Source organism: Dryobates pubescens, chromosome 13 (genome assembly GCF_014839835.1).
Source record: "Dryobates pubescens isolate bDryPub1 chromosome 13, bDryPub1.pri, whole genome shotgun sequence".
Lineage (NCBI taxonomy): Eukaryota > Metazoa > Chordata > Aves > Piciformes > Picidae > Dryobates > Dryobates pubescens.
The window spans coordinates 15,051,342-15,078,858 of NC_071624.1; the positions used below are offsets into that span (position 1 = coordinate 15,051,342).

The following is a 27,517-nucleotide window of genomic DNA, read 5'->3' on the forward strand; positions in this document are numbered from 1 at the left end:
AGAGATTTACAGTGACAGTTATCAGACTTTGTTCACAATACTCAAGCTCCTTCACGTTACAACAAGTTACTATGAAGACAGAAGTTTTGTCTGTCTCTGGGGATTATTTGTCCTTGAGTTTGCAAATTGGTACTGATTGTTTTCATCTTCGTTGACATACACAGTTCAACCTGCATCAGAGATACAGAGAAAGAGAACTGCTCTTTCAAAGAAATAGTAGCTTTTAACAAACTCTGGAAGACAATAGCAATAGCTCACTGGTAGACAGAAACTAACTTTATTTTCATTGCTTATTTTGTGATAGCTAAGAAACAGTGTGCTGTAGATTATAATGGCAATGGCTGTAGCTATTCATGTTGTAACTTGGTCAGCAGCCACACTATAGTTCCAAAAGTGAAAATAATAGTAATAGTAACAAAAAACAACGACCTCCAGACCTTCCTACAACTTAAACTAAACTTCTCACAGAGGCAAGTTAGTTAGGCACTTTCATTGAACTAAAATTAAATAATATAAACACTGTGCCAAGGTCATAACTGGAATCACTGGTGAACCCATAATGACAGAAAATGGATTCTCCCACCCATCAGCAAGATACAGGTGTTTGCCATGAGGTCCCACTGTGGCCAGCCCTGCTGACTGAAAACAGCCTTGACACATGTCCAACACCCAGAACTTCCCCCCCATGACACCCTGATTTCTATGAATTTGTATGTTCAGTTCGAAATAACCTTGACACAAAATCCCAAGAAATGAAACAGCAGCTCAAGGTCCCCATAAGAGAGGGTTGAAATGGTGCTCCTAATCAATGATGCTGGAACCTCACAGCTTACAAGCACTCAGTACTGTTCCCAGAGACAAAAAAATGGTATAAACATCAGTTTCCTAGCCACTTTAATAGACACAAGCCAGATGCACTGAAGAGCACTCCACAAAGCCTAAGCACTCAGTCTAAACTCGCACAAGCATATGAAAGGGATAAAAGCACCATGCAACAAGAGTTAGTGTTCAGTAAACAAGACCCTACGTTCTCTCCATCAAGGACAATCCCTCTGTTTCTTTCCTCATAACAAACAAAGAAAACTTAGAAAACTTTTGATGTCTTTCAAAAGAAGTGCATGATGTGTCAGTCCAAGCATGCAAATACCAAAATTGAGAAACTGCAAGGAGTTTTCCCACAGAGCGATAAAAAGGGAAGAAAAGCGAGCGGGACACAGGGGAAGGGAGGAAGGAGAGGCAGACATGAGGTTAAAAAAAATAAAAGAAAATTGAGAAGCCACATTCATTGAAGAGTTAAGATTTATTGGCCTCTGTTTTACACCAGTGTGGGTGAAAATCACTTTTAAGGGCTCTAATGAAAGTTGAAAGTTACCTTCAAAAAGTTATGCATATTTCAACAGAAATAAAAATCATTATGCATTCTCTCTAAAGAGGATACAATCTCAAACTGTCAAAATTCTAAACTCTTCTACATATATTACGTACAAATGCCTTCTATAAAGGAACCTCTTTTCATTTTTCTTCTAAATTAGCTTAGTGGCCCATGGTATTGCACTACCTTGGTCTAGCCTGTGAATAATGTGACAGGTAATTTTTATATTCCCTGCCTGTACTTTAAGTTGGAGTGAAGATACGGAAAACAACTTTTATGGCCTAGGTGTAAAAGTAAATGTTCTGTAAGCCCTGCATACCCAAACCTGGCCAGCTACCATAAAATATTTCATGCTAAATATGTGTCCATCAATAAAGAACAAAAAAAGAGGGTAGGGTCTGGTTGGTTGTGGGTTTTTTTTTTTCCCACATGTGCAGTAACTTGTGTTTCCTCAAAGCAAAATGACAATACTAACATTGACACAACCTAGCACATTATCTCAGAAGGGATTTCAGATTCTGAGTTACCAGATAGGGATCATCCTGTAATAGGGTGCGCTGAGAAGGATGAATTGTATGTTCATCTAGTCACTTGCTCCAGTTTGTTAATTCTGATGTACTGATGATCCTATGATCAAGTAATTCCATTGGTATCTAGCTCTTACTGCAGCACAGAGAGTTAACAAAGCTCACGAGGTCTTTACAATGCTAACTCTTGATGTAAATCTAAGTGAAGATTTTTCTCATACTATCCTCCACTGAAGACAGGGATCATCATGTAATAGGATGCACTGAGAAGGATGAATTATATGTGGGTAAGATAAGAAATCAACTACAATTAAAAATAATTAAATTAGATTCCTCATGAAATTGTTGACTGCAATGACATAGAAATGTAGAGTAACAGTCTATTTCCATCCTGTAAAGAAGCTCAAAATACTCCTGTATCAGCTCAAGTTGGCAAGTGATAAGAACAGCTTCAAAACACTGAACAGTTTAATGTTGTTTGACTTACAATGCTGAAGAAACAATCAAATCTCTTAACTGAAACTGTAGCAGATCCAGACTGTATTTTCTCTTGTACCCAAACATTAGGGAGCCAAAGCATGGCTATTTTTCTCACTCTCTGTGATTCACTTACATTTCAGTACTTTAGCACCTATGCTATAAACTGCACTGAGACACAATCAAACTTAACTTGCAACTATGAGGTTGGTTGTTTTTAGTGAAGAAGCCCACTGCTTCACTTCCAAACCTAGACCTTTTAAAACCTACTTTCCTCTGTCCCCTTTTAAGAAAGAAAAATAGGCAAGTGTGCACATTCAATTTCTCACCCAGAAAAGGGAAAATGATACAGGATGATGCTCATATAAAAATAAGAATAAAGCAAACCTTAATGAAATAATGGAGAGAAATAAGACAAAGAGAAGAAGGGTAAAAGATGAGGTATGGATAAACTTCTGAAGCACTGATTCTCTCTAATAGGTAAACCTATGGCTAGAGACAGGAAATAGAATTTTCCAGACCATGCTGTGAGTCCTAATATTATGTTTTTACATAATATATGCAGTGTAAAAACAAAAGGAAGGATTAATATGAAGCAACTTTTGGAGAAGACTGGAGACACCCTTGACACCCTATTACAAAACTTGTGTCAATTTTTAAGCCATACCTATAGAATACATTAAAAGACAAAATTAACATTAATCTGTTTTAAGCAAACCAGCAGAATGTTCTTTGAAAGTGTGAGGTTTCCCAACAGTCAAAACACTTTGGAAGCGTTCCCTTTCTGTATACCTCCTGTACTGACACACCTATCCTGTCATGAGATACTCTTTTTGTTCCATGTTTAATGAGGCTACTAAAGAAGCAGGATGAGAAAACATTCCTCAATTTTGCCCCTGAGTTTCAGTGATCCTGCGGAATCTGCCTCTCCTCTTCCACAAATAATGCCCTAGTGAGTACAGCAGCCTTAAAAATCTGGTAATGTAAGCATGCTGAAGCAGCCCTTATCAAAATATATCCCAACACATTTAGCCTATTCTCAGTATATACTGCCTGAAATCACTACCTCTATAACCAAAAGCTATGTAAACAGCTCACATTTTAAATTATCTCTTTTCCATAACTGCTTCTACTGCAGCTAAAATACAATGGGGCAAAACCCCCTTCAGACTCCCTAGATGTTTATTTCTTCCTCCACAGAGGCAGTAATCTGTACCACTGAAGGAAGCTACAACTCCAGTATTAGCTCACTGTGATGATCTTTTTATTTCACAGAGCTTTTTGAAATGTTCATAGATTAAACTCCAAACCTGTATCAAAAGCTGAAGCTACAAATATTAATAAAATGATTACCACTTGAATACCTTGCTCTTTTAGAATCCTTCTCATGTTTATGCTCCAAACCTTTCATTAAGAGAAAGGCTGTTCCATTACACTAATGGGGGGGAGGGGGAAGAGGTAGAGGGAAGTAAGGAAAGAGAAAAGCTAAACTGGGAAAAGAACTTAAACTTTTTGAGTGCAACGGTTTGAAGAGAAGTACAAACTGCTTCTCAGTAATGTCAATTTTGTTATGAAAGGTCCTTTACAGATTTGGATTAAATATGCCACATAGTCTCTCTACTAAAATTTGTTTTACAGCAACAGAGAAATCAAGTTGGCCTTTGGATTGTCTTAATACATAAAAAAGCAAGTTTGCTTTGGTTCACTGAACATGGAATCCCTTCCAATTGAGTTTCAGAGGTATTAAACACCCACACATTCAATTAGCATTACTTAGAACTGTGGGAACTCATCACATGGCTGAAAGACTTCAGCGTGGCCAGGTAGAACAGGTGTCAACATTTTGAAGGACACTAGTTTCAAGAGATTTTGATTACAAAGAAATAAACCTAAGAATCTGAGCAACAAGTTCTCATACAGATTTTCTACCCACTGCCTCAGCAATACATCAATTGTATTTACTTTCTGAAACCAATAATCCTATCTTCACAAAATAACTTCTCAATATGAGTTAAGCAGGGCAACTGGGAGTATTTTGCACCTTTGCCATTCATGTCTCCACATACAGGAAGCTTCATATTAGTTAATAAATAAGAGTTCAGTGTGACTAAACCTACTTTTTTGCTAATATGGCCAAGGATTTAAATAATGAGCCTTTCATTGCTGTAAGGACTAAGTTTCTATAATTTTTAACACTTTTCTCTTTGCATTTTGTAGAGGTCATTCATAAGTGTCAAGCTGAGTCTACAGTAAAAGTTACTCCATATGGAAGAACAGTTATCAATCAGATAACTGCAATGAACCATTTAATACTAGAATGTCCATTAACATGCTAATGTAAAAAGATGCCAAACCCCCCAAAAATTCAAGAGAAAAGGATAAAAAAAGATGTGTGAAAGAGAAACAAGGTGAGTTATTAAGTGATAAAATAGCATTTTCTATTACACAGGTACTCACCCAATGTATATCCATTCAGAAAGAACAACAAAGAATTCAGATAGAAACTGAACATACACCACCTTATCCAGTGTTGTCAGGGTTATTCCTGACAAGTAACCAAGAGCTGAGCTTCAGACATGTTGTTCACTAAATAAAAACACCACAGGTGAGGAACTGACATCTAAGACACTAAGCAGAATTATGAAGAACATGATGCTCAAAATCCTGGCTTTGTCCATTACATGCATGTGATTTCTATCACTGTGGTGGATATTTATGTATTATACTCCTTACAGATTTCTTTGGTTTGAAAATATATTGCCAAAAAAAAAAATGTAACCAATATTTTCAAAGGCATAGAAATGGTCCAGACGGGAAAAAAAAAAGTTAATTTAGTCACTTGCTCCAGTTTGTTAATTCTGATGATCCTATGATAAGTATTTCCATTGGTATCTAGCTCATACTGCAGCACAGAGAGTTAACAAAGCTCACAAAGTCTTTACAATGCTAACTCTTGATGTAAAGCTAAGTAAAGATTTTTCTCATACTATCCTCCACTGAGGTGAGGACTAATAACATTACTCTCTCTCTGGAGATTCTACATAGTCACTGGGATGTAAACTAATCCTTAACTTGAATAGTATGTCTCCTCTTCAGAGTAAGAGAATCTGCAGTATTAGAAAAAGCTGATTAGTCTTTTTCTTAATACATTACAAAGCAGAATGTGACCCTCATGTGGTAGTGAAGCCAGCGCACCAGAGGTTCAGAGAAGAGGAAAGCTTTCTTAAGCAACTGCAAGAGAATCCTTGGAAATTAGGTTAATGTTGGCTTTTTGAGAAGTTCTTCCAGGTTTACAATTTACTTGCAGACTAAAATGCTGCGTATTTTCTGCTAGCAAATAAATGAGCTGCATTTTGCTCACTGCATTTTTTATACTGGTGGCTGAATACTTAGAATGCATTTTACTAGCTCACCTGACCTGACCACAGGCATTTTCCATGCAGATTTAACCTCCCTGAAGCTGTGGTTCACTGTATTAGGCAATTTCAAGCAAGACAGTTTTACTTACTCTTCTGGTCTGAATGTTGCCTCTTACAACTTTTATTTCTTCTTATTTACTCCTCAGGTTGCTGCCAATGAAAAACTCTTACAATCTCCTCTCTAAGGACTGGCATTATACTGACTATGTAAGAAATACATTGCTAAAGCTGACATATAACTGTTGCTCTGTAGGCAGACTACTAGGCACAAGTCTTGGGCTTTTTCACTTGGAACCAGAGAGGCTTTGAGTGTAGAATAGCATCAGTTTAAAGTGATGCTACATGCTGACAGGTGGGTAAAATAAAGAATCAAGTACATTCCTCAGTAGATCACAGCAGTGAAAGAAAGAGACAGCAGAGGAAACCAACCTGGCAAAATGATAGCCTTCAAAAGCATGTCAAAACATCCCATTTCTGAAATTTTTTTTGCAATGAAGCTGACATAGCTGAGACATAGTCTAAAAAGCCAAATGGCTTGGAAAGAAACAAGTGAAAATCCCTCCCTGCAACCCAACAGATTATTTTCAGTCACTAATCTGCACGAGAGGAATTCCTACAATGCTTATTAGTAGGGCTGTAAAACCCAGAATAATTTCTGTCTGCCTTGCAAGTACTATCCATGTCTGATACAACAAACAGAATCCCCAACAAATAACTGCAAGAAACAGCAAACAATAAACAGACTGCTTGTCTGACAGACACAGGAGAGACAGTAAGCCTATGTGTTAAAGGACTATTAATAATCAGTACAATAAACAACAAAATTATAGCAAAGAATCACAAGTCTGTGCACTTTCATGTTTAGAAAATAATCCATCCTCTTGCCAATAGAAATTTACACATTTTGCTAAGCAGATTTACTTCTCAAATAAAGCACATCTCACAAGGTCAGGTTCCTCTAGGGTCTGAGAGGTGCAGAGCATCAACTGCAAGACTGCAGATTCTGCCTATCAAAAATTTCCTTCTAGGAAATTATTTTGCAAGAAGGACAAAAGCTGTTTTCAACACAGAATAAATTTGCTGTGCCATGTGCAAGCAAATAGGAAAATATTTTGGTTTATGATTTTAATTACATTGCTGAGTCATTCTGAGAGACAAAGATGCACATCTGCAAAGTTAACTGAACATAAAGAAGAACTTTGGTGAGATCTAAACAGACAATAGCCAAGGGAAGCTTCAGTGCTCATATTGCAAATGTTGCTGGGAAATACTATTTTGATACACTGAAGTTTGCAGATTATTTCTCATGCTCTATACATCCTATAAACACAGATGTAGAATGAAAACTATGTGGAATTACTGTTCAGTGACAACAGAAATTTGCACTGGACCACAAGCCTGTCAAAAACATTGCTCTCATAGGTCTTCTGCCTTCACATTTTCTTTACAGCCTCTGCCTTGTGTTTAACCTGAAATAGAATGCTTTGCCTAATAGGAGCAGCGATGCCTAGAATCAGAAGTCTCCTTATTTATATAAATTCTTGACTTAATCTATTTTAATTTACACCACAACATGACAACAATGCTCCAATATCTGGCATATTTCTGCTTTGGTTTGCATTTGTGAAATAGAAGCATATTAGCATGCAGTGCAAGGAAGCATTCCACTTCAACTCAGCTTCAGTTTGGTTATTGAACTTGGAATGATGTGCACATCCACAGATAAGCACAGTGCAAGAGGAGAAATGAGAGGAATATGAAGTCGATGCATTGTTACTTTTTACAAAGAAAAAAACACCTATTTTCTCATGACCTCTCTATCATGAAATAACTAATGCCAGGCTTCCTAAGCCTCAGCTGAAAGAACTGAGGGTAAGTGTGAGCTGTTCAGGTGCAAATACAACCTACAGTAGTGAAGGCTAGGGAAGGACAAGCTTTCCTAAGAGTCTGTGTGTGTCCAGTCCCAGCCTGGTCTACCAGCAGCATTACATACCGCTTCCTTCAACTTATCTCGCAGAGGACAATGGACTGAAAAAGGAACATGGTGTACTGAAGATTCCAACTAAGCACACATATCTTTACACTAGAGAGTCATATTCTGCCCACAGTATGAAAATGGATGTAAAATTCATTTTAAAGGCTGTCTTGTCTTACTGAGGGAGGACATCGAGACACTTGAACGTGTCCAGAGAAGGGCAACAAGGCTGGGGAGAGGCCTCCTTGAGCATAAGCCCTATGAGGAGAGGCTGAGGGAGCTGGGATTGTTTAGCCTGGAAAAGAGGAGGCTGAGGGGAGACCTCATTGCCCTCTACAACTACCTGAGAGGTGGTTGTAGCCAGGAAGGGGTTGGTCTCTTCTCCCAGGCAACCAGCACCAGAACAAGAGGACACAGTCTCAAGCTGCGCTAGGGGAGGTTTAGGCTCGAGGTGAGGAGAAAGTTCTTTACTGAGAGAGTAATTCGTCATTGGAATGGGCTGCCCAGGGAGGTGGTGGAGTCACCGTCCCTGGAGGTGTTCAAGAGGGGATTGGACGTGGCACTTGGTGCCATGGTCTAGTCATGAGGTGTTGGGTGACAGGTTGGACTTGATGATCTTTGAGGTCTCTTCCAACCTTGGTGATACTGTGATACTGAAAACATGCACATAAAAACTTGTCTCTCCTGTCTTGAAAGCCATCTGAAAAGTTGGGTTAGATAATATGTAGCCTATAATATTATCAGCAATATTAACATAATGTCTACCAATTATTTTTTTTTCTTTTCATTTATTCTAAACATTCATCTGTCTGTTTGAATGCTGTACCCTTGTAAGATCAGTCCCTTTGAAGGTCTGTGGTAAACCTCCGAAGATAAGAAAAATGCACTTACAGGACATAATTTTCCACTACAACATACTCATCATGTAATGAAATAACCTGAGAAATAGCTAATTCTTTTCTTCTGCTATTTTTAGTTTGTCCATTTTCATTTGTAAATACCTCTGATGTTTTGATGTCTTCATAAGAAAACTGCATGGCAGGTACTCCGAGATGGTTGATGAAATAATCTGCGTCTCCCTGTATCTGCACAGAACTCACATTAGATCTTGGACATCTAGTCTTTCCCACACAGTTCAAGCTCTGGCTCTGAAAAACAAACACAAACCAAAATTCTACTTATCTGCAACCAGACTCTTAAAAATTTGTACCAATACCTTATTTACACAGGATTCTTTGGGTCGGAGTATTTTAAGAACAGGCTGGAACAGACACTAGTGCAAACTGGTATCAGCTCATTCACACTTAGTAGTGAGTCTACAAACCGTCCACTTTTTATTGATATACACGGTGGTCATTTGGATCAGAAATAGCAGGGGATTAAGAGTATGCTGCAACATGGCTGAGTCTTTCAAAGGACAATGAAAGTCACATCTAATTGAAATGGTAGTAGGGCAAGAGAAGAAGCCTTTGAAATGTCCCATACTGGGCAGGAGATTAGGGGTCATTGTGGTGCCTTTTGGAAACACATGTTGAGATCTTTAATAGCTACTATGGATTTAATTAATAGCATACTCTCTAAGAGCAAAAAGCTGAACCAGATAATAACATTCAAGATGCCTATGGTCTATGATATGCTGGCAATGTAAAGAATTTGCTGCAGCTGTAGAGGCTCAGAGAAAAACAGAATTAAAGGCTGAAGATACCTAAATACACATTTTCTGGGTCAAATGCCTAACACAATCCTATTCAGTGACACATTGGTATTTCTTTCACAAAAATATTCAATGGTGAAATCTTAGCAAAAGAAGTATAATAAGGATAAGATGGAAACTAGAAAACAAGTCTAAGGGTGCTACATACTAATGTAATTTTCAACTACATCAGGTAATTAAACACTTAATAAACAGCAGGCACAAAGGCTCTCAACATCTTTTACAGCATACAAGCTTCTTTTTAAGAATGGTAAAAAGCTGAAGTACCAGAGATTATTTCCATTCAGCTATCAGTTTATGTAGCACACCATAACTTCTTCAGACCTAACTACTAAATTATGAGCTTGCTACACAGAACCATGTAGGATTAATTCTCTTTTAACACTGAAATACACCAGAACCTGCATGTGAAAGTTCCTGAGGTTAGCAGGAAAACATTCGAAGAGCAGAAAGAGACAAATCTTGGTGTTCTTCCACTTTTATATTAGCATAATTATTGTTTCGGTTTCACCTCTGTACTGTGAAGAATGCAATTGCATGTTACCCAGTATAAATAAGGGCTGCAGATTCTCACAGAAAACTATTTTTAAATGCCTTCAAGAAATGGCTTCCTTTTCCTAAGTATTTTTTAAAGGTGGTTACATCACACTATCTCTCTCTCCTTTCTTTCTTTTTTAGCAAATGTTCCTGCTTCAACCATTCAAGCATTCACAGTAGTGAAGGTCTGCCCAGAATGACTGAGAGTTACAATCAAAATAGAAACAGAACAACAAAAAAAATCACTCCTGTATGTGCAGTCCACGTCCAGTCAATAGTACTCCCTTAAAAGATATCCAAGGAGCAACACGATTTGCAGCAGACAAAATGATGGCTCTTCAGGGCTTAGTAAGAAAGAAGAGCAATTAAAATATAATATTAATATAGTATTAATTTTAGGGGTTATCAGTAAGTCTTAGCTCTTAAAACATTGCAGAGTTTTGGGGGTTTTTTAAAATGTTTTTAAACGTGAAGATATCTTTTTAATTACAACTTGTGTTTCTGTGTTTCTTTCCCCCTTTATACCACTCTTGAGGTTTCAGTCACATTGAGAAGACACAAAAATCCGCCTGCTATCTACACACAGTCTCAATGAAGTCAGTAAGCTTGTTTTTAAAAACCAAAGCTACCACAGAAACAGCAGAAGCCCAAACTCTATACTAATTTCAGGTGGTTTTAAGTAACTGCACTTGATCTTCTACAATCCTTCCCAGCCAAAACCACCCATCCACACATAAAGGAATGGTTATAATTTTATGCATGTGTGTATTCACAGAAGATCCATCCTGAAGCGATTGCTCCTTTCAAGAACTGTAAGATGTTTAGCAGTTTAATATCACACAGTGTGCCATTGTAGAGGTAGACTACACTGCACGATCTCCTAACTTTCTCATACTGCCAAATGCATCTAATCAAGTTGCATAAATGACAAATAGTCAGCTCTTCCTTTAATGCTGAAAACTTTACTGAATGATGTTAAATACAGCTTTTGGGTTCAATGGGAAAATGTCTGAAGTCTCTCATTCCCAGAGTTATCTACCAACAGAAATCAGAAAGTTAAATGACCAAAAGAATCCAAACAGAACTGTTGGGGAAAACAGTATCAGAAAAGACAAACAGAGCTGAAGAGTCAATGAGCAATAAGCAAGCCACATACCACATGGAAGGATCTTGTCTTTCTAAAAAGACCTGATCCTATCTCTCAGTAAACACAATGGCAGCAAAGTTCTGCAAGGCTAATGTAGTAATACAAGAAACAATGGGTGCAAGATTGAACATAGAAGATTTCACCTCAACATGAGGAGAAACTTCTTTATAGTAAGGGTGATGGAGCACTGGAATAGGCTGCCCAGAGAGGTTGTGGAGTTTCCTTCTCTGGAGACTTTCAAAACCTACCTGGATCCATTCACACATCTTTTACTCTCCTAAGTGAACCACCTATCATTATCTCCTATGTATTCAAATCTAGAAGTAGCAATAGGATTTTCAGAAAGGGAATATTGTATAGCTGTGACTGGAAGTGCAACTGTGGAATTTATATCTGGAGATCCTGATTAGAGGGAGGGTAATAGAAATGGAAAACAAGGCTTCATGCAATGAATAACATTTCACACAGCAAAAAAAATCAGAAATTTTTGATCTAATGTGTGAGACATCAACCAGTGCAACAGTACAAATGACATATGAATACATCTTCCATTAAAGTCATCTCACTACACCTCAAAATCTTTGACAAAGTATCAAGAAAGCTGAATCGCCATTGTCATCTACTGCACAGATCAGGTTTCACAAAGAGAGTAATCCAGGTTAGAGATTGTGCAGGGACACAGCTAATTAACAGATTATTTTGATATTAGTCCTCTAAGACAAGAAAATGATGGTAAACTTTTAATTCTGAATATGCACCAGCTCCCCTTTATGCAAGCAAACCAGGAACCCAGAAGAGAGATAACTTCCTTTTTTTCAGACACTCAAGCCTGACTTTTTGCCAGCACTCTGCCCTTCAGAAAACGCTTTACCACATTCCATTTTAACTACTCAAAAAGATCTGTTACTTTTTCTCCCCTCTCTGTAGCAACAACACAATATTTTTTATGCATGAAAGTTTAAATATGAAATGTTTACAGATTTGGCTAAGAGTGCAATGCGATAAAGTATTCCGGGGTTTTACATCACCATTTTTCATGCTATAGGATCTATATTTTGATGACAGCAACATTCATTTCAATAGTGCTAGCATCTGAAGAGCTTAACTGCTTTGTTCAGCTTTCACTGTTCTGACACATAAGTCCCTGATAATGACTAGTTCAACAATAAATATTTAATGTTGCACTAATATGGGAGAAGGCTTTATGTGCAAGACACTGTTCTCTTTCAAGCTATTTTTACTGTTATGCAGACTCTACAACATCAGCATTCTTTGAGTCTTTGACAAGACTGCAAAGTTCATGTCGTGTACATTGCGTTCATTACATTAAATATTTCCCCAAATTAGTGGACTTAAAGAATTATAACATGCTACAACTAGTAACACTTTCCCATCATCCTTACCTAAGAGAGACATCCTAGTGTGATCCTTCAGCACTGAAGACACTACTGTTTGTGACACAGAAATTAACATTAAAGTCCTGCTGGAAATACTGCTCTTGTATCATGTGAAACAATCTCCTACCAAAATGTACATGCACTGCATCAATTTTAGTTCAATATGGAGAACAGCAGACTGAGGCTGACCTCGTTAATGTTTATAAAGATGTAAAGGGTGAATGCCAAGAGGATGCAGCCAGGCTCTTCTCAGTGATGCCCAACAACAGGACAAGGGGCAATGGGTGGAAGTTGAGGCACAGGAAGTTCCATGGAAACATGAGGAAAAAAAATTCACTGTGAGGGTGACAAAACACTGGAACAGGCTGCCCAGGGGGCTGTGGAGTCTCCTGCTCTGGAGATATTCAAAACCTGCCTGGATGTGTTCCAGTGTGATCTGGTATAGGTGATCCTGCTCTGGCAGGGGTTTGGACTGGATGACCTCTCAAGGTCCCCTCCAACCCCTAACATTTTGTGATTCTGTGATGCAGCACTCAGGAAACCAGGAAAAGATCATGTCCCAAAACTGTGACTGCAGTTTATGACAAGCAGGACAGCTTCCACGCTTGGCAACTGAATGCCTGATCCTTACTGCAAGTCAAGTAGGCATCAATCAGAACAGATGAGACTGACTGAAAAAATTACTGCTGCTAGGAAATGAAGGTCACTTGTAAGTAAAAGGCTACTAAGGGATGTGGGCCATAGAATTGACAGGGGTGAGGGAGAAGATTGCACTAATGCATATGTCCAGAAACATGGGATTTAAAAGCATTTTGAAGTTCTCCAATGCCAAATACTATGTCAATCATCATGTAATAGCAACGGTTCATCACTTTGGCATTCTGCTTTCCCTTGCCTTTTTTTTTCTCTCCTCTCCTCACCAACTGATGTGCTCTTTTTGTAAATTCAAATCTAAAATAGAGTCATTTACAAGAAACAAACAAACCAACCTTATTTATAACTTCAAAATTTGATGAATTTTAATTCTGATAAATCTACAGAATCTTTCCTTTCATATACTCAAAAAACAATTTGTGACTTCCCAGTCTGGAAAAAAAACAACCTTTCAATTGCTGTGCATTACTTCACCAGTTGCAGTCAGGTCCTACTTAATGATCCTTTAAATGTTAGCTTTTATGTAGGATAAAAAAAAACAACCTCTTTTAAAAATGCATCTAGAATACATGATCAGCAATGCACTCTGTAAGTAGTAACTCCCTGTTGCAGAGGAGGCAAACTACATTTCTTCAGCTGGTTAATCTTACAGCAAAACACACTCAGTAGCACTATATAGATCACTTGGTTGCTGAGGATGGTCTCCGCTGTGTCAATTGAGCCCTCCCTTTAGACTGGAAGGAAACCAAGCCATGTGGTTAGACAGTAATGAAGGAGGGGCTCATGCCAGTGCAAGGATGCACGCGCTATTTGTAATTGAGTAATTTTATTTCTCTGGAGTTCATTTGGATTTTCAGCATCATGTTACAGGTTTATATTACAAATCTGAGAAAATGAAGAGTACCATATGGCCCTTTAAATACATTTAATTTGGGTTAATGTTATAAATAGATCTGACACATCTAAAGTATCATCAAGCGGTACTTCGCTGCAGACCTTTCCCTAGCATGAATTAGAGCCAAACACTCTGAAGTGCTTTTTGCTGCAGTGTTAAGATCCTGGTACAAATAAAAGCCTATATATTGAAAAAAAAAATAATAAAAAATAATTGGTAATTTTTGCACTTCACTTCCACCCAGAGATGTATGTCTGTCAGGTTACCTTCCTTCCTTTGTATGACAACAGATGAAATAAAGACTTAGCAGCTTTTAGAATATGGGTTGAAATGTCTAAGTAGTTTCAAACAGGGCAAATAAAGAACCACCAATTATGCTTACAATGTGTCAGTGATCCCAGCTCAGAACTGCAGCAAGGAAGCTTATGCTTCATGAATAATCAATCTCTATTTCTTGAGCTGAATCACCACCTGTGTGAGCAACTGGTGCAAGGCAAAGGCATTTAAGAAGCTGAAGGATGATAAGATCATCTTGATGAAGCAAAATTAAACAAAGAACTACATAATTTATTAAATTAATCACAGACCATGTAAAAATGCAGAAAGCAACAGTGTAGCATCTTTATTACTGCCGACGTGTTATGCTACATCACCATCAACAGGTGGGAAAGGACAGAGAAGCTACAAAGCACAAGTATATGTCTCTCATTCATAAAATCTGCTACATTCTGAGAAAGAAATCATTAGAGAGAGAAGGTCTGACAGCTCTTTTAAAATATTAGTAGATGTTTCCTTGCCATGACTACCAAATATATATTTTATACAGAAAAAGAAAGAAAAATATATATTTTATACAGAAAAGGAAAGAAAAAAAGTAATCATGGAGTTTCTAGGAATTGTATTGGATTCCCATCTGATTTATCTGGTTTAGCTATAAACATTGTGCTCTGTTCTCTATCTTTGTTGATTGATCATGCACATTACTATTCATGCAAATCAGCTGGTTATAAAATTCTTAGGGAAATTTAACACAGCACTTTCCCCTATAGACCTCAAAGTATTTTTCAAACCAACTAAAAGGCAATGGATCTAATATTTCAGTCTTGCCCAACATCACAGAGCAAGCCAACTAAATAGACATTAAATAGAATAGAATTAAGCCATTTAGAAAAGACCTTTGAGACCATCAAGTCTAACATACCATCCAACACCATCTGATCAACTAAACCATGGCACCAAGCACCCCATCAAGTCTCTTCCTAAACACCTCCAGTGATGGTGACTCCACCACCTCCCTGGGTAGCCCATTCCAATGGCCAATTACTTTTTCTATGAAGAACTTCTTCCTAACATCCAGCCTAAACCTCCCCTGGCACAGCTTGAGACTGTGTCCTCTTGTTCTGGTGCTGGTTGCCTGGGAGAATAGACCAACCCCCACCTGGCTAATGGGGCCTCCCGGGACTGAACCACATTTTAGATGCAAAGTTTACATCAAACTGCTAATAAATACAAAAGCAAGGAAGTAAATATATATATATATTTATAGTGTAAATTTAATTTCCTTTACTGGGCTTTTTATTTATTTAACTTTATCTAGTGACAGTCTCTCTCTGATTCCTGATGCTTCGTATATGACACTGAATTCCATATATGCTTTCGATACCTAAACCGAAGTCATATGCCTCATTAACTCAGATATACTTGTTGCCAACACCCAGTAAAAACTGCTAGGAATTTTAATGGCTTTTCTAAGGGAAGTAAAAAAAAATCAAGCAGGTATGCTCCCATCTGATAAGAGAACTTCAGAGCAATCAACTATTTAGAGGTAAAATTTCATACCATAAATTATATCAGTGGCAAGACTGCAACTGGAATGCCATCAGCAATTCCAAACATCCCAGCATCTTAACAATGAAGAGTTACAAGATTTTACAAAAGCAATTAAGAAATTAGAAACCCTAGCTATGGTAGCTGTGTTTCTCCAAAGCATCCTCTTACTCCAGACTTTTAGACTCATCAACCAGATGTACTGCATCAACACTTCTCCCATAATTTGTTTCACCAGCACAGATAAAAGCAAACAAGCTCTCAGGCACCTCAGGTAAAACAACTTTAAAGACTTATTTTCCATGACCACAGGCTCAGCCTCAATATTCAGTGTACTACTACTACTTAGGGTAAAATCCAGAAAACAGTTTAAGATTGTATTTCATTACAATGAACACCCAGCAAACAAAATGCCATATTAACACAGGCAAACTGTCTCCACACCCAGCTCTGAACACACTGTAAACTATGATTGCTGTTTTCATTCAGAGCTTATATTTTTAGATCTAATTTTTTATGTAAACTATTTTTGAGCATGCTGTTTGAGCAATTAAAGGATGAAGTCAAACTGGGGTTTGATTATGTAAAAACTAGTACTTTCCTGCAGGTAAAAAGATAGTACTTTCTTCCAGGTATTCAGTAGCAGGAACACTGGTAAGTGTTAGTTGTCACATACATGCTGAGATCCCTTGAAACCTAGCCTTAACAAAGAGCAAATGAATTGATGATCCTGAAGGTCTTTTGCAACCTCACCAGTTCTATGAACTAGTTTTAGCATAAAACTCTGATAAATTTCAGCTTGATCAGAACTGCATGGCTTCCTTATGTTTTGTGCTGCAGTAACACTTATTGCTAATATCAAAACACTGCTTAAGCAGGGGAAAAGATTAGGATTTGACAAGAAGAGATTTGACAAGATGGTTGATATTTTATACTCAATGGAAATAGCTGCGGCTTGTAAATCATTTTAAATGCCTAAAGGCATTCTCATAATACATAGAGATGGAAAGACTGTGAACCCATTTAAGTGTAGTCTAACTCTGTGATGATCAGGTTCTGCCACGTTACTCATTTTGGGATGTATCATTCAAACCCTCCAAATAGATATTAAATAATTCATGCCAGTGAGATTACAGTCTTGCTTCTCATATCCCACAGGAAGAAAAAGAAGAGATAAGGTACTCATCCCCTTATAGGGGATGGATACATAGACTCACTCTCTTAGTTGGAAAGTTACAATCTCTCATATTTCAAGATTTCATAAGTGTTTCAAACAGGATAGGACAGTCGTCGTGAGACTGGATGGCAAATTAACATGATGTAGCAAATTGTTCACTGGTCTTCAGAATAGCTTCACAAAAAGAAGAAGGAAAAAAACCAACCCAATCAGGAGAGAAAGTTTAAGCTATATACTTTCCACTGAAAATGAGTTAAGGTGCACAAAGTAAACTGTGAAAGTAAATGTATGGATTTTTTTCTATGCTCAACAGTGGCCCCATTAGTATGCACAGCACACATCTGCAGAAGCTGTGTTTCTCAGCTAGCTAAGCAGATGGCTCAAACTACCCCATCCCTCTATCCTATTTTTTTAAAAAATAATAATAAATAAAGCAAAAACCACACAGAGAGCAAAAATTTGTATTGTAACACCTAGTGCTAGAAGTTAAGCCTACAGATGGTTGTATTGTGGATTCTGGGGTTGGTAACTGATTTATATTTCCCCAAACTCTCAGCATTCATGCCACACTTTCTCTTTTTCAGCTACATATGATATGTAGTATTTCTACCAGAAATGTTTGCTAGCTCTGCTCTCCCAGAAAACCCACTTGTGCAAATTAGCTCACACAAGACATCCTTTGGGCCTGACCCAGAAGGACAGATGCATCAGATCTTTTGAGTGTCAACCTGCTGCCCTTTCCCCATGCAGTGGACTGTTCTACTGTGCTGAGATCTAGAATCTGCTACTTCTGAATACAGTATAAAATCCATCACCAGATAACAAAACATCACACACATGAAGCCATTACATGCCACATATTCCCTACCACTCCTCACATATTCACACACTCCAGCTATCAAATATTGTATTGACTCTATACCATAACCTAATAATCTCTCCTGGTTTGAGCTGGAACAGAACTAATTCTGTTCAGTGATTTTACTTTTCAGCCAAGACTCTTCTAATAAGCTGCACATTCTGAAGTTAATGGTATGTTTTTGCAGACAGTGTCTGCTTGTAGCACTGATAAAACATTTAAAGTTTATAATAGTCACTACCAAGGTCTGGTGTGCACAGACTTTGCTTATACTTGCTCCAGTGCAGACCAAGGTCACTGCTAAATCTTGTGTGCAACACTGGAAGTGCAGAAAGACTGCACCTGCAGGGTGGAGTGGTCAGAAGAGGTGACCCTACACTGACCAACAAGGGATTGCATTCCATACACCTCATACTTAGTATAAAGCTGAGGGATCACAAGGGTCAAGCTTCTTCAATGGCTCATGTCTGAAGAGGACTCTCTGTTCTGCCTTTGATCCCAACTGTCATCATTATGTCATCATTATTGTTTGGATTAAAGCTGTTTTAGTTTCCAGTGCATGCATTTCATCCTCTTATTCCCTTTCTCTTCCCCTTTGGAAAGGGAAAGTGTTAATAGAGAATGTCTGTCAGTTGTCTAGAAGCTGGCCCAATTCTAAACATTGACAAAACCCTACTGAATCATACTGCACATCTCTAACACTACGCACGGCGGACAAACCTCTGACACACTAAGTGTGTTACACAAATAAAGATGGTCTAAAACGTGGATCAGTCAAGGTTTTAAACTGGAGGAGAAACTTGCCATCAAAATTTCTGTTTTGTTTCTGTAATCAAAGAACAGAGTAAGTTCAAACACAATATACACAAATGAAGAAACTTTCTTGGAACAGAACACAGAAAATCACATGTAATACTCTGGAGGAACCCTCTTGCCACATTGGTAAATTACTGCAAATCTCCCTTCGTGGCACAACCCTGGAATAAGACCAAAGTAATTTACTGCTGGCAAAGCTCTACCTTGCCCTGAAACCTCTGGTCTGACATTTAAACTTCTTGATAGTAGCTATGCATGAACAAATCACTCCCTCCCCAGCCACATACACAAAATATTTTTCATTCTTTGAAATGGGAAGTCACCCCTATTAGACCATGCAGATCAGGAAGGTCGATAAGCTACCAGCATATTTTTCATATAAAAACCCCAAACACCCCTGCTGAACCTCAGTGGGAACGGAGTGAATGCAAACAGTATTTGCACTGAAGATATCAAGCAGCTGTATCAACTGCATTTTTCAGAAAGATCATCACAAAGCAGATTTATTCAAGTGTGTCAGACAGCACCACAAATACTGGTCTCCAGGCTCCGCTGGGAGATAAATTAACTGATCTAAAAGATATTAGATGATTCTATTCTCTACTGCAGTAGCACAACCCACCCCCCTAACTTAAGGACAAATTGACCACTGTAATCTCTCATTTACATGATATAATGGTCTGATGCTTTCACTGACTGGATTCTTCCAACTTTTACCTACCTATGCCCTAAGTAAGAACCCTTGGTATTTCTTCCATACTGAAGAGGGGAAAAAATTAAAATCATATAAAAAAATGCTGGGGCACAGGAGCAGTTGTGCTACTACAGCCACATGACTTCTTTCTGGGTTCCACAGAATAGAATAGAACAGACCAGGTTGGAAAAGACCTTTGAGATCATCAAGTCCAACCTATCACCCAACACTATCTTACCAACTAAACCATGGCACCAAGTGCCCCAACCAGTCTCTTCCTAAACACCTCCAGTGACTTCACCACCTCCCTGGACAGCCCATTCCAATGGCAAATCACTCCTTCTGTGAAGAACTTCCCCCTAACATCAAGCCTAAACCTCCCCTGGCACTGCTTGTTCTGGTGCTGGTTTCCTGGGAGAAGAGACCAGCCCCCACCTGGCTATAACCTCCTTTCAGGTAGGTGTAGACAGCGATAAGGTCTTGTCTGAGCCTCCTCTTCTCCAGGCTAAATGACCCCAGCTCCTTCAGCCACTCCAAACCCCTGGCTTGTGCTCCAAACCCCTCCCCAGCTTTGTTGCCCTTCTCTGGACACATTCCAGCAACACTTGACCTTGGTTCCAAGAGCTATGAAATAGTATTTGGGAAAACAACTAATTGGTTCAAATGTGATTTTAGTCAGACACATGAGACAGATCTAGTTGAAGCAACTTTAAAAAGAACATTTTCACCAAAACACACAGGAGCCACTTACTACCCCAAACTCCTCATACATCTAAATGGGGTGTACTTTTGCACTCTGAAAAATTATTACCTGAGATATTTCCAAACCCTATTTATAGTATTGAACAAGGATATTACAATTCCTATGACATGTCAAGTACTGGAGGACTAAAAGAAAAATGCAGGAAAATATGGGGTTATGGTTTTTTTATAAGGTCACTTATTTTTAATAACAGGAAAGTAAGCCTCAGAAAGGCTGATCACATGTTTTATTTCAGAATTTATTATCACATAGAACCACAGAATGGTCTGGGTTGAAAGGGACCCTCCAAAGGTCATCTAGTACAACACCCACAGATCTGTAAGACTGAAAACTGACTGTTTCTAATTACTGCACAATATAATCTAGGTAACATCTTTAGCATATTCTGTTTCAGGTTTTAATTCCTCAGATTCTGATTGCTTAAAGTTGTAACTAAACCTTCTGAACCAAGGCATGCATGGCATGTAAGAGAGAAATGTTTATACTGCACGCATTGAGAAAACAGATTGACAAATCCAATAAAGAGCAATCTGCAGCTAGTTACTCTTATCAAGTAAGGAAGACTAATAAAAGGCACATATAAATGTTTTTAAGTATACTAAATAATACAGTAGCTACATGAACACTGAGACTCTTGAACATGTCCAGAGAAGGGTAATGAGGCTAGTGAGAGGCCTCGAGCACAAGCCCTGTGAGGAGAGGCTGAAGGAGCTGGAATTGTTTAGCCTGGAGAAGGGGAGGCTCAGGGGAGACCTTATTGCTCTCTACAACTACCTGAAGGGAGGTTGTAGACAGCTGGGGGCTGGCTTCTTCTCCAAGGTAACCAGCACCAGAACAAGAGGACACAGTCTCAAGCTGTGCCAGGGGAGGTTTAAGCTGGATGTTAGGAAGAAATTCTTCATAAAGAGAGTGATTGGCCATTGGAATGGGCTGCCCGGGGAAGTAGTAGAGTCACTATAGATGGAAGTGTTTAGGAAGAGACTGGATGGGGCACTTAGTGCCATGGTTTAGTTGATTAGATGGTGTTGGATGATAAGTTGGACTTGATGATCTCGAAGGCCTTTTCTAACCTATTCCATTCCATTCCATTCCATTCCATTCCATTCCATTCCATTCCATTCCATTCCTCAGCTGTGGAATAGGGCTTTTTACTTCAGGTGTGAATTTGTAGTTTTCTTTTCCAGTTTTTGACTCTAAGGCTAGCCTTTATTCACAGATGTTACATGAGCAGCAATTTTCTACCCAATAAATAATGAAGATCTTGACTAGTGCTGAATCCAGTGCTGGAAAAATGTTGTTAGAAAAACCTCCCTTCAATGATGACTCTCCACTGGCAGGTAATACATTTGAAGATCTATCATACAGCTTGTGTAAATTGGAAATCCAGGTGATTACCTACTATACTAAAGCACTGTTTTTATTGTGAATTGCACAGAGTACCACACAAGATGTTCCAGAGAAGCTTGTACTGCTATCTTTTTAAAATAAACATCTTTTCTTCAAAAGCCTTTTTAAAAAGGTTTCATGACAGACATGTGTTCTGGAAAAAAAACAACTCTCTAACTGCCACTTATTATCCTGCTTTTTCTATATCCTGTTTAAATAAGTAGTTACCTTATTTTCTCTTGGGTATCATCAAAATTAATCAATTTATCATTACACAGTCCATTGCATTTCTCTTTCTTAATGTTGGTTGTGCTTTAGCACTCTTACAGCTTCTGGAGCATCCTTAGCCTCCATATTTCAGTGCATGTAGCTCATTTAGTCTATGGTTCCAGAAGGACAGGGACCTGCTTGAGAGGACATAGCCAAAGGCTACAAAGATGATCAGGGAACTAGAACATCTGTCTTATGAAGAAAGGCTAAGGGACTTTGGGCTTTTTAGCCTGGAAAAGAGAGGACTGAGGAGGATCTTAATGTTTATAAAAAAATATTAAGAGCACACAGTCTCAAGCTGTGCAAGGGGAAGTTTAGGCTTGAGGTGAGGAGAAAGTTCTTCAGAGAGAGAGTTGTTAGCCATTGGAAAGTGCTGCCCAGGAAGGTGGTGGAGTCACTGTCCCTGGAGGTGCTCAAGAGGGGATTGGACATGGCACTTGGTGCCATGGTCTAGTAGGCATGAGGTCTTGGGAGAAAGGTTGGACTTGATGATCTTTGAGGTCTTTTCCAACCTTGTTGATTCTATAATTCTATGAAAGAGTGGGTGCCAGGAGGATGGGGCAAGCCTTTTTTCAGTGATGCCCAGCGACAGGACTAGAGGTAACAGGCACAAAATTGAACATAGGACGCTCCATCTAAACATGGTGTTCCTGAGAAACAGCAGATTTCCTTGTGAACAGAAGATTGGAAAGCTATGAAAACAAAGCAAAATTAATAAATCTGAGAGAGGTATACTGTCCTTGGCTGAGCCTATTAATAAACACATCATATTTGAAATGTCACAAGAAAAGAGACACTAGAATGACTTGTTCCTGTACGAGCAGTATATTTTTAAGAAATGCTAAAATAGTCATTACACAGCTCCAGCTCTAATCCTGGACCTTCAAAGAAAAGAAAAAAAAATAAAAGACAAAATAAAAAAAACCCCAAATGTTAACCTAAAGCTGGAAGCAAAGCTGAACCTTTACATAAAAAGGCGGCAATACAAAAAATGACTCACACATCCTTCCTTCAATTGCATTTTTCTCTTAATCTCCATGCTCCTAAGTAGAAATAGAACAGTCATCAGGACACTCATTTGCAATCAAATATTCTTTTTCTCTAAGTATTTGCATGTTGACACAATACAGAAGTACTAATAATTATCATGCATTATACCAACATTTGCTACTTTCTTAAATGGCACTGGATGACATACAGAGTGTGAAGTTTTAGGACTTCATTTTCTCTAAGAATATCATTTGTAAAGCTTTTTAAAGACTGTGATCAAAAATAGCAATGTAGATGAATTCTAGAGCTGTAAATTTCACTTCAAGTGCTTCACTTTAACACACTTGAGTGCAGTCTGATTGACTTATCAAAACACTGAAAAATAGGTTACAATTTGAGCCAATCATGCTGAACTAAAAGGAGCTGTGAAAAAAAAAAAACCACAAACCACCAAACAACAAAACCACATAACCTCAACCTTTCTAAAGTGGAGTTCAATACTGAGATTGGAGATAAACAGTATTAGTGTACATTAAGGGGGTTAAGGATTGCCATCTAAAAGCATTACAGAAATTTTTATGTCAGGAATTATTTTCTACTTACTTGCCACATAGTACATACTAAAACTGAGAGGGGGAAAAAATGAATCTCTCACTCATCTGCACATCAAACCTGAAAGCAGTAGTACCTCAGCATTTCTTAGGCTAGTCTCCCTGCTGGTATTTCATCCTCTTCCTCACTTGTGCCAGCCTTGAGTCTTGCTCCTGCTTTGGCCCCCATCAGCATAGAATCATAGAATCAATAAGGTTGGAAGAGACCTCAAAGACCATCAAGTCCAACCTGTCACCCAACACCTCATGACTGCTAAACCATGGCACAAAGTGCCATGTCCAATCCCCTCTTGAACACCTCCAGGGACGGTGACTCCACCACCTCCCCGGGCAGCCCATTCCAATGGCTAACAACTCTCTCTCTGAAGAACTTTCTCCTCACCTCCAGCCTAAACCTCCCCTGGCGCAGCTTGAGACTGTCTCGAGGCTAAACCTCCCTTGATGCAGTTTTAGACTGTGTCCTCTTGTTCTGGTGCTGGTTGCCTGGGAGAAGAGATTAACCCCCTCCTGTCTACAACCACCCTTCAGGTAGCTGTAGACAGCAATAAGGTCTCCCCTGAGCCTCCTCTTCTCCAGGCTAAACAATCCCAGCTCCCTCAGCCTCTCCTTGTAGGGCTTGTGTTCGATGCTTCTCACCAGCCTCGTTGCCCTCCTCTGGACACGTTCAAGTGTCTCGATGTCCTTCTTAAACTGAGGGGCCCAGAACTGGACACAGTCCTCAAGGTGTGGCCTAACCAGTGCTGAGTATAGGGGTAGAACGACTTCCCTGCTCCTACTGGCCACACTCTTCTTGATGCAGGCCAGGATGCCATTGGCATGAGCATACCTCAGTAATGCTTCACCTACTGATCCTAATTCAAGCAGGACAGATAGCTTCAGAGCATAATGTGTGTCCTCAGAGCACATGGGGGTGGACAACATACATCATGAAAGTCTGTCGATTGAAAAATTCCTGACTCACCTAACAAGCCACAAAGGAGTCTAGTGAAGCTTCTGGACCAAATCTTCTTTTGAACACAAATGATTTTACAAAAAGGGGGCTGAAGCTTAACTCAGACTCACTCAGAAAGATCAGCATTCACTGACTCACTGACACCAGGGTGAATCCTTAAGTGGTTACTGTCAATTACCAAAGACAAAGAAGAAAGAGAGAGATAAAAAAAGGGAAAAGATAAAACAGTACTCTGAATTCAGCCTTTTGAACTACCATCTCTGCCTATCAGGAAGGTACTGGAGCGAGTACTGCAAGAGCCAGCTACCTGACTAAAGAATGAAATCATTTATAAAAATTAAGTAAACATGATGATAAAGCATTAGAGAGTTCACTCAGTCAGGGATCAGAAAGAAGCTGAATCCCACATTAACCAGCTTAAATCTGGCATGTTGGATACACGTGTACCGCTTTCTGATCACTTACAGAGTGATACCAGATTTGATGCAGAGAAAAACTTTGCTAAGCATTTGAAACAACACATGAACTTCACAAAAGAAGGGTCAGAACTAATACAAAAGCACAAAAGACTACATATGGAAAATTTCATTCGAAATTCATCATTTATATAATGCAACATATTAGAGAATTTTCAATTTTATACCTGAATCCTGTATTAACTACTTACTCTATGCAACCTGAAGTGATCCCAACTGCTACTTCTCAAGCATTTAACAAGTGAACTTAATATCAAATGTTTAAAGAGTGCTCAAATGTAGAAGAGAAGAATGAAAATTCATACCCCTTTAGTCATTTGCCATGAGATCTGGAATAAATTCCCTCTTTTTCCTCCTTTGTGACTTTGTCAAGTCCTATTCATCTCTTCACACTTCACTTTACCATTAGCAAAAAAGAGACCGTTTTTGGTTTGCCCTACTGTTAGTCTGTCTCGTCTCTTGGGATATAATTTTCAAAAGCACAAAGGCCAATCAGGAAAAATATCTTCAGCTGAAAGCCAATTAGATTTAACAACTTCACCTTATCTTTAAAAAAATATCTCCTCCATGTTTCAAGTGCTGTATAATCAGACTCACAATTTGTACTAATTTAAAACGATTCTCATCAATACTGAATTCCACAAGCTGTTTGCTTTAAAATCAAATACTTGAAGGGAGGAGACCCAAGATAGCCTCAAAGTGTTAATGCATGATGCAAAAGCAATGATCCAGAGGATGCTCTAGCTAATTAACAAGCTCTACACTCTGACTTGGAATGACAATACAGATGAAAGTAGTGACCAAGATTCCATGAAATTCTAAAAGATCCTTGATGGGCTTGTGCTCCATAGAAGGAGAAAGGACAAAGCACCTCTGGGGAGGTATTCATAAAGATCCATGTTCATACACCTAGAAATGCTGACACAGGCAAATGTTTCAGGTGCCAGTGCAAATAATCCTGCTGGTGTAGTTGATATAGCTGGCTCCTCAATGCAAACAAGGGATATCCATGGCAATGAGCCTCACAGAGAAGTGAGTGGCATATCAGTAGTAATTTCAGCAAGGAATAGGCATCCCTGTTGCTGCAAGAAAGTACATGCTGACCAAGATAAATGAGGTGCAGTTCTTCCAAGACAACATGAGAAATACATGGGTATTGTGAGTTACTCTACCACAGGTTTTCAAGACTTCCAGGAGACTCCTGGGATCTGTGTTCATGCTGTCTGAGATTCAGGGACTACTTAAATATTTCTGTATTTTGCTTGGCAGAGTCCTTCAGCAAAATTTGAAAAACTGAAGAATAGAATAGAATAGAATAGAATAGAATAGACCAGACCAGAACGGGTTGGAAGAGTAGTTGTACACAATAAGGAGTCAGTTAACTTAGCAGTTCATTACCAAGGACTATGCAGCACTCGTTGAAGTAGAAAAATACTTTAAGAAAAGGTTTTGTGTCTGAGGAAAAGAAGGCCCGCTCTGCTGGAAATCCAGACTTCTGTAGTGATAGAATAACCTCTAATCTCTCTCATACTTTATCCCCCTTTCACATCAGTGTGACTGCACCAGTTCTCACATAATTCCTCAGTGTACAAAAGTTTACAGGAAATCAGAATAAAGACCAAAATGTTTGCACTAGTGCCCAAGGCAGAGTGTGTTCTTTGTAGACCATAAGCACATTGCTTCCATTAAGGGTCAGGTATGAACTCTCCTCTGTTCACAGCCTTCTTTTTAAAAGGTCACAGATAATCTGTAAAGTAGGTGATAAGGATATTTTGCCTTGAGCTACAGCATTACTTACTATGAGTAGTACTATACAAGTGTCTAACACTAAATCTGCATGGAAGAATGCTGCATAGTACTTGTGCCTGCTTTCAGGAGGGAGTACAGGATGTCAGAAAGAAGAAATGATCACAGAAGTTATTTACCCCTTTCTCTGGAAACAGAGATTAAATACTAAAGCATGAAACTCAGACATCAGCACCTTAGAATCTACTTTGTGAACCCTAGAATGAGCAGATGCTGCCAGAACATGAACAAGACCTCTCAGCACCGTAGGCAAAGGTGAATTTTGCTACCACAATTTTTTTTCTTCATCCTTAGGGCTGCAAAATTCCATTTATGATGTAAACAAGAAATTTAAAATACAAGTTTAGGATGACCTTTTCAGGCCACACCTCTGATTAAAACAAATAATCCTTGTATTATTGGGGAACAACTAACCTCCCAGACACACCAAGGGAAGCACTGGCAACATGCCACCCTAACATTACTTTCTCAACCATTTGCCTTCTTCTGTGCCTTAAGACAGCTTTTAATCTTCCTTTGCCTTCAGGACAAACACCTTTCAATCCACAGCAGCAGCAAAGTCTCCAATTTCTAGACCTTGTGTATCAACTTGTATGGACAAGGACTACCCTTCCATCCATGCAAGCTGATCCTTTCAGATTGCAAAAGTGCTGCTATTCTGGTTTGTTTTCTAAGAATCAGATTTTGACAGTTGAAAAAAGAAAAAGAAATTGAGTGCTTATATGGAGCCTTCTACCTGACATGTGAAGAAGAAATAATAAAGAAAAGGGAAAAAA

At 38.7% G+C, this 27,517-nt stretch overlaps 1 protein-coding gene across 1 annotated transcript in view; it reads right to left on the reverse strand.

Moving 5' to 3' along the window:
- Positions 1 to 27,517, reverse strand: part of NAALADL2 (N-acetylated alpha-linked acidic dipeptidase like 2) — a 292,588-nt gene that overhangs the window by 87,208 nt on the left and 177,863 nt on the right. Inside the window, exon 9 of the mRNA XM_009897854.2 lies at positions 8,772 to 8,918. Within this exon, the coding sequence (XP_009896156.2) occupies positions 8,772 to 8,918 (147 nt within the window). The remainder of the gene's footprint in view (positions 1 to 8,771; positions 8,919 to 27,517) is intronic.